The sequence below is a fragment of the Poecilia latipinna genome, unplaced genomic scaffold (genome assembly GCF_001443285.1).
Source record: "Poecilia latipinna isolate Pla-1442-1.1 unplaced genomic scaffold, P_latipinna-1.0 Scaffold61, whole genome shotgun sequence".
Taxonomy (NCBI): Eukaryota; Metazoa; Chordata; class Actinopteri; order Cyprinodontiformes; family Poeciliidae; genus Poecilia; species Poecilia latipinna.
The window spans coordinates 178,244-186,846 of NW_015112677.1; the positions used below are offsets into that span (position 1 = coordinate 178,244).

Here is an 8,603-nt window from a genome sequence, read left to right on the forward strand (position 1 = left end):
TGAATGTGTGTGTGTTAGGGTGTGTGCGAGTCCGTCTCCAACCTTGCATATACACGGTGTTACACATGGGTCAGTGTTGACGCTTCCTTCCACTCTGCAATTACAGCGCTCACAGGTTGGGTAGTCTTTATAGCCAACAGCACATCTGGAGACAAATGAATTTAACAACAATAAAGAAAACCACCATAAAATTGTCAAATCATTTTATTGGTTGTCGTCGTAAACCCTGCAAATATTTACTGTCTGCCCGTGATTTATTAAATACGTCAAACTCGTGACACGGCATGTATGGAAAATGTCACAAAACAATAAAGTGAAATTGGACAAAGTGTAACCAGCCTCCCTTAAGAGATCAGACTTTAAAAATGTGTTGCATCCTAAAGACATTACTGCTAAATTGGATTATTTTGGAATATCTGTATGAAATTTAACAACACGCAAGTTTTTTTAATTAATACAACAGAAGTGAAGTGAACAATTTTAGTATTAGACTTTAACAACACAACTACTTTGGCCATGCTAATGTGGCTAGATGTCAGTGTAGCTTCTCACAGTATTGACTACAAAGTAATGCAAAGACATTAGCATAACAAACATAATCGAGGTTGTAGAGCAGGATTTGTTATCATATTTTTGAGATTCATGCTCGTAAAAGTTACTTACGCATCTTCAAATGTTCCCAGCATAAACTAAAATTCTTCACTAGATGCAGTTTTAATTTATTTATAAGGATCCTAAAGGATGTAATCAGTGGAAAGTAAAGACATGTTGAAGACAAATAAGCAAAATTAAGTTAAACTGAAACAGTAATTGTTTTCATCCTAAAAATCTCTGAATCACTATGTAGTCAAATAGTCACTTTTGATTAAATTCCCGATTAAATTCACATAACTGTGAAAAAAACAACAACCTTGGAATTGTTTTTGAACAGGATTCATTTTTCAACCATCATATTAAACGGCTCCAAAAACAGTTCGTGAAATCTGGAAAATATTCTCTAATTCCACTAAAAAAAGAGGGCCACGATTTTCTTTTCACCTGGAAAAACATGCATCTCTAACACCAACATGGCAAATTTCAGGCCTCTTTATTTAAGTTGTTTGCTCTCTGCTTTGAAAAATAAGTGTGTAAAATTATTTTTAAATGAGCTTGCAACGAATTACTAATTTCCTCAAAGACAGAAATTATGTACATTTCTTTGTATGTTTTTAGACCATTTAATGTATTTATTTTTTTAATGTCGGTTGCATTTTAGGTTACATTTTTATTCAAAAACTAGAATTAAAATATAAAAAAAATTTAACTTGGTAAAGGCGAATAAAATATTATATACCTCAATGGATAAATTCATATGTTTTGAAAATCCACAATGTGATCATTTTAATTATTGGTTGTAATATGACTTAAGAACAAAGTGTAATAGTCAAAATGTCTTTTTTGAAACATTCAATTATCAGGATGCAGAGCCACATATCTCATGGGTATACATGATCATTTATTATGTGACTTTCATACCTAATATACGATCGCAGTGTGATATCATAATCTCAGATCTTAATGGCTTTCTGGCAACTTTCAAACAATAATTTGAGCAGACAGGAGCTGAAAGGCTCTGCTCACCTGTCACTACATTTCTGTGTCTTTCAGTTCGTGAGTATGTGGGTCTCTCACCTGTCACATTGCAGACCCCCGAAACCTTCCTTACACCAGCATGACCCTGCTGGCTGACCTGCCAATCAAACGCATACAAAGGGACACACATCTTAGAAGACACTATGAGCAAGCAGGACAAAAAAAAGAGGGAACAGAAGCTAAAATAGATCTACTTCTGTGGTATAAAAACAATGAAAATACTCAAAGGAGCAAAATTACCTCTTAATATAAATAGTCTGGCTTTGTCAAAGCCATTTCTATAACAAGATCTTCAGTGATATAAATCCCACAGGACATCAGGTTGGACTAACAAAGCGTTACATTCAGATCCAAGTCTCACTTTCAGCTCAATTAAAACAGTGAATTGTGTGTGCTCTAATTTTCTCAGAGCAAAAAGAAGAAAAAAGTCGCCTGCATACCGGGCGAAGCTTGGCTTTCATCTGCAACACAAGTCTGACTGATAGAACCATGTGGATCACAAGAGCAGGGGACGCAGGGGTCCTCTTCATCTGCACCCACCTGGACGGCAAAGAAGACCACCTTTAACTGGAATAATACCAGTAAACTACTGCAAAACATCTGTGTCTGTCCTACACACCTCTGTAGGTCTGTAGTAACCAGGAACGCAGCTTTGACAGTTGATTCCGGCTGTGTTGTCACGGCAACCAATACAGACGCCACCTCCTCGGTACTGACCGTGAGTGTCGAGGCTTAGGGACAGGTCAGCCACGGTCTGATTAAAATAGCACTCCTCTGCCTTATTATTGCAGTTGCACTCTGAAAACACACATAAAGTTAAAAAACAAAACAAAAAAAAAGGTACAGCACAATACATGCAAATTTTCCACTTTTTAATCCCAAAAGGTTCATGAGTAACAAAAATAGAAGTAAAACGTCCTTTATTGTCCCACGGTGGGGACAGTCAGGGGTCACAGCAAAGTAAGTGGGGACATGAATATTCAGACAAATGCAAAAAAAAATAAAAATAAAAAAAAATCTATAAAAACAAAAATAAACGACTATACAGTAAGGACAAATTTACAACCTAAGAAAAATAATATGGTGCAGCTATTTAAAAGCAGAATGCTTAGATTAAAAGTAATGTGCAGCTGAGTAGGTTAATTTAGAGATAAAAGTGTTCAAGATGTGCATAGAGGATATACGTGTATAAAAAAAACAGACTGTTTACATAAAGTGAGAGAACAGGGATGTACAAATAAAAGCAGACTTATAAAGACTTGTCGAGTTTGAAGGGGGCAGCAACTGTTATAAAGTCTTACAGAGGAAAAATCTGCGGTAGCTTTGTGTGCTTGATGCAGGCATCCATCGCTGAAGAAGCTCTCAGTTCAGCAACGACCGCTTCATGAACTGAGTGGGAGACATTGTCCAACAGCTCTTCTGTCTCCCACCACCTGCACTGGGTTGAGGGAGCATTCCTGATTGGATTATCTAACCCCTTCTTTTCAGCTGTAGAAACCATGCTACATAGCAGAAGATGGCTGATGCCACCATGGAGTCAAAGAAAGCTCCTCAGGAGAACCCCTTGCACTCCACAAGACCTCAACCTCCTCAGCAGATCCTCTGATCCTTTCAGTCCAATTTATAAAGAAGCAAAAATTCCTTAAGCTTGCATTGAAAAGTTATAATCTGCTACATTTTATAAAAGGGTCTCTCACCTTGTAAGATACCTGTTATCTCAAAAAATGATGCACAGCCTGAGAATTGACTTTGAATTAAAGTAGATACAACGAAGCCTCGGCTTCTAATAGTGGATGGATTAGGCATAAATTTCAATTTCTCAGACTTGCTTCAGGTTAAAAGTATCTTGTTCTGTTGTGAAATGAGAATTTTCTGCAAAGTTATTGATTTAATGCCGCTGGCTAAGGTTCCTTGGATGACTTTGTACCAATGGCATAATAAGCTGAACTTGAATGAACTGCATTATAAGAAGGATAAAACTGATACGTCACAAAAAGTCCCAATAAAAAGTAATGCAGCTTGTGGTTGTTATGTGACAAAATATGAACAACCCCAAGATGCATTCATATTTTTTGCGTGGCGCTGTAATTTTTTTTAAATTGACAGTTTAGCAATGAAACATTCTGGCCCTGCTCCATCTTTAACGATCGATTCTGCAGTGCTTGCTCCAGTTACAGGCTTCTTTACAGAAGCGACGTTGTGTCAGTATCAAGGCACAAAAACTGATTACAACTTTGCCTGTGTAAAATAAAAGTAAGATTATATGTTGTAATTTGTTTTATGATCATGGTTTCTGACATTGTCCCTTTACGGCTGTTGATCAAGGATTCAGGGGTGACTTTTGATAGTCTAATATAACCCAAAGTCCAATTCCAGCCGGCTGGATGGAGTCAGCGCTGAACACTTTTTTAGAGTCATTTCAGGTTAGTCAAATGCAAGGTTGAAGAACATCAGGGTATTTGGTTCATATGGTTCAATAAGGAAACATTATGTAGCATAACATGAGTGACTTTGTTTCCACACTGGGTGACATGTCGTGGATGACCGTAGAAGCCAAACGTGCAAACGAGAAAATAAAACATGATTTTTTTTTTCCTTACTCTCACAGACGTGTCGAGTGAGGAAGGTTCCCGCCATCCATGGCTGCTGGTGGTAACCCGGGCAACAGTGATCGCAGCTCTCCCCGCATGTGTTGTGCTCACATTCGCAGCTGAACTTCTACAGAGATACACAAATGCAAACACAGTCAGTGTGTGTTTTACAGATGTTGAAGCTGTTTGGATTTATTAGTCCTCTGCAGGCTGGAAGCTGATTATGAGAAGATTGCTGCAAAATTTGAACAGAAGGAATGGGCACAGTCTGAAATACCACTCATGTCACTTCCTCACCAGAGTCTGTTGATTGTCTGAAAGGCATATCAATCAAATGAACAAGCTCACTAAATCCAGATTATGGAAACAGTAAGTCGAATAGGGTTGCTAAGATAACAGAAATATACATAATTCAAGCGTGAATTTAGTTTTTATTGAACATTTTTTTCTGCCTTAGTGTACTTGCACTGGCCTGTAGCCATCAACTTGGAAAGTTAAATGGAAGGACAAAGTGCAACAGAGAATTGGTCTCTTTTAAGTTACATCGCCCAGCACGTCTGTAACACACCTGATTCAGATGATTGCAGTTTAGCATCACAGTTGTTGATCAGCCATCACCTGAAGTAAGGTGTGCTGAAGGAGGGAAACATATAAAACATGCAGGACGATACCAAAAGGATCAACAGCGGCTTTAATAACCATGGTTACGGAGGTTTTCAAAACTTTTAGCGGGCCTTGAAGAGCGACTCTGGACATTCCTGTTTTACGTCATGTTTTGATCACGACTAATTCACTCTGACTAAAAAAATGACAAATACAAATGTCTCCCATTATTAACTGTCTGAAGATACTGCCAAACATTTGAAATTTGGCAAGAACATATGGATTTGTGATACCAGAAATCTGATATGATCTAACAGATCAGATTAAGTGAGGACTAGCTATTTTTTCTTAAAAATAGTCACACATATCTTAAAAAAAAAAAAAAAAAAAAAAAACAGCTCCACATAGTGAATCACAACAAGACTGACCTGTTAAAAGCCTAACAAACAACATTGTATCCACAGGAGAGCGAGTTGCACTAAAAAAATTTGCCAGCTCGCCAGCAAATAGAAAATTGGTTTTCTATTATTCCCCCATGAGAGAAATAAAATTTAAGCTAAAACACGGCCAGTGAAAAGCAGAATGTAACAGGAGGCTGGCCAATTCCAAGGTTCAGCAATTCAGCGGAGGCTTTTCTGTGAATTGGGTTATTCTGTGAGGGTGTTAGATTTAACTGGGAGGAGTTGTGGTGCAGTAGCAAAGGCGAAAGCCAAGTTTGGATTTGTTGGCAGTGGCGAATTTCCCCCTTTTATCTGAAACAGAAAAAATTTGGCGGCCATTGTGCCGAGCTTTCATCTGAGACATTCAAGAAATTACAGCTCCATTATGTGCTTACCCAAAATGTCCTGCATTGGTTGTTTGAAGTTGTGTCAAAAAAAAAAAAAAAAAAGAGGCAGGTCTGATCTCCACAAAGTTAAGAATAACGTGGAAACAATCCAGACAAATACTGGCCTTATCTTAAAAATACAGTAATATCACTAACGCATATCCTTTACAAAAATTCTTCTTACATTCAAGCAACATCAGAGAAAGTCTTCATGTTTGTCAAGTCACAAATGTAAACTTAAATACTTTATCTCAAATTCATGTATTGCTGATTCTTTCTGGCAAAATAGCTCTACGTCAGATAGATTGGCTCAAGAGAGTGTACGACGTTTTTTAATTGATTTGCTTAAAAATCATTTGCCTCAAATACATGTGACTAAATATTAACATGCTGAGCTATGTTCTTAGATGCAACAAATTGTAACAGACCACAGTACTATAATTACAATTAAAATGCTATATGATTTCACCAGCAGCAGTTTGATAATTGTTGCAATTTAGTTGCATTTCAAGTGTTTAAAATGTTGGTCTATGTTATAAAATCCTAATAAAAAGTTCAGGGGGCTGAATGCTTTTACAAGCTAGTGTAAATACGCCACTTTCAGGCCAAATAAAAAACTTTACAGTTAAAAAACTAAACTAAAGACCAGCATCAGTGTGGCTCAATCTGACAGTGCTTCTCTAGTCAGTTTAAACACTTCTGCAAGATAACCTTTAAGGCTGGAAAGAGAAAAGAAAGTAGGAAACTGGAGCTCAACACACTTTACTGATATCACTTCTTTTCACTGAGATCATCGCAGAGGGACCAGACACCGGTGTCACGTCTGAGTTACACTGCGTATTTAAGCCTCAGGACATCTGAAAATCACACACAATTAAGCTTATATGTGTGAGTGTATGTGGTCAGAGAGAGACAGAGAGAGAGAGAAAGAAAGATCAGATGTCTGGTATCAAACACACCTGCTGTGTTTGAAGTGACATGAGAGACAACCCTCTGCAGTGTCACCTGAGTCCCTGAAGGCAGCTAGACACATAAACTCAGAAAGTTTGATATGAGGTCATAAAAACGCTGCAGCCTCGGGGTTCTCTTTGCTCTCGTTTAGTACTATAGAAGTGCTCCATTACCTTCGTGGTATTGTTAACTGGACTTAGAAGCAGAGAGCGGAGTGCTGTACCTTCGTAGCAGGGTTGAGTGGACAGGCTTTGGCATGTCCATAACAGATACACATTCCTCCAACTGAGATGTCCTTAATGGAATAATAGTACTGGCAAGAGAAAGGGAAACATGTTATGTTAAAAGTACACTGGTCTTAAAGATAAAGGCTTGAGCCTTTATCTGCTAAAAACAAATAAAGGTTTCCTAAGTATAAAACTTGAGATCTAGAATATTTTTTCTCAAAACAAATGGTGATTCTGTATCTTAAATTTTACAGTAATTGGAGGCAAACAAACAAAAAAAAAAAGCTGCAAAACAAAAATATCGTCGTGCTTTTGAGGCTCACCCGTCTTGTCACAATGTGATCGATGTCTTTGGGGTCGCTAAGTGTCAGAGTCATGAGGTCAGCGTTCAGCGTTCGTATTCGCTGGAACACCAGCCTGATGTAGCGGGCAGAGGTGAAGTTTAGCAGGGTGGGAGAGGGGTCATCTGCACTGGGTCGCCCATTGATCAGAGACGTGTGGATCTATAGACAGAAGTACAGGCTTATATAGAGCTAATTGAAGATATGCTGCCAATAACCAACATTAAACCCCCTGCAGTGCCATCATAAACACACGTCAAAATCAGAAAGAGAACACGTCTCAAATATCTAACTTAAATGAGAATGTGTGTGCCCCATATACTGGTCAGCTATATCAGTTTTTTTTTATTGCCTCACACTGTTCCCTTCCACTTTTCTTTAAATATTTTAAAAGTTATCCTCCTCTTAGGTTAACATATCTCCAGCTGAATTTTTGACCTTCACAGCTTGGATATGATGAGAACAGAGTCGGCAAACTGTTTGCAAAATTCTTGTGCTAAGAGGAAAGTTTCTCAGAGCTTAGCCAAACTTTAGGAGTCCAAGTATAGAAAACTAATCTTGAATACCAGCATTTGTTTGCAATTCAATGCAGGTCCAACAGAAAACTTGCACAATTGACTGAACATTGCTTGCAATAACATAGATGAAGCATGCATAGAATAATCCAGTTTAACTTTGCTTCTTTGCATATTCCATGCTCTACATGGTCTATATATAAAAAAGCACTAAAATCAGCTTAACAAAAACTACAGAAATCTGAAAATTATTATTTTTTTATTTAACCAAGTAAAATAAAATAAGTAAGTTCACAATTGACAAATTCATACCACAGAATAGAGGTATCAGAGTTCAATTTAAATGAGTGCAGGCAAGTTGTAACAAAAAGAAAATGAATCTGAGAAAAGAGCCCACAAAAGTGGACATGAAGTAAAATAACTGCTGACCAATTTTTATACAAACATATAATTTTGACAAACTGCAATATAGATATAAAAAACATATAAATATTCACATTTTCAGCCTTGCACATATAGACCATTTTAAACAACAGTTGTAAGATGGATGCTTCAAAAATCTTCACTTCTTTTTTGTTTTGTTTTATATCTTACTTTTGAAACCAAATTTTCCTATAACACAGTAACTCAGAACAAGGGAATTTCAGGATAGCACAGATTAGGAAACAAAAACCATATATTGTTGACATGACCTATATTTAAAACGGTGATTTTGCTTTAGTATCACAGATAACCAATACTCAACAAGCAGCCATGTTATAAGAAGGGTGAGGCTCTAATTGTCCATCTGTCTGTCTTGTTAATGTGGCCAAAAGCAACATTTGGCATCTGTAAAAAAAAAAAAAAAAAAAAAAAAAAAACAGAAACATGATGATTAGGTGCAGTGGGCGAGGAAGGGAGCTTTCCATGGGAAAAAA

The 8,603-nt window shown here is 37.3% G+C and overlaps 1 protein-coding gene across 7 annotated transcripts in view; it reads right to left on the reverse strand.

Annotated features, from left to right (window-relative positions):
• lama2 (laminin, alpha 2) overlaps window positions 1-8,603 on the reverse strand; it is a 166,797-nt gene that overhangs the window by 101,786 nt on the left and 56,408 nt on the right. For all 7 annotated transcript variants that reach the window (XM_015057151.1, XM_015057145.1, XM_015057136.1 and 4 more), the window contains exons 6-12: window positions 7,154-7,333; window positions 6,827-6,916; window positions 4,233-4,350; window positions 2,252-2,430; window positions 2,073-2,172; window positions 1,672-1,729; window positions 43-145 (exon numbers count right to left, since the gene is read on the reverse strand). In XM_015057151.1, coding sequence (XP_014912637.1) covers window positions 43-145; window positions 1,672-1,729; window positions 2,073-2,172; window positions 2,252-2,430; window positions 4,233-4,350; window positions 6,827-6,916; window positions 7,154-7,333 — 828 coding nt within the window. The remainder of the gene's footprint in view (window positions 1-42; window positions 146-1,671; window positions 1,730-2,072; window positions 2,173-2,251; window positions 2,431-4,232; window positions 4,351-6,826; window positions 6,917-7,153; window positions 7,334-8,603) is intronic.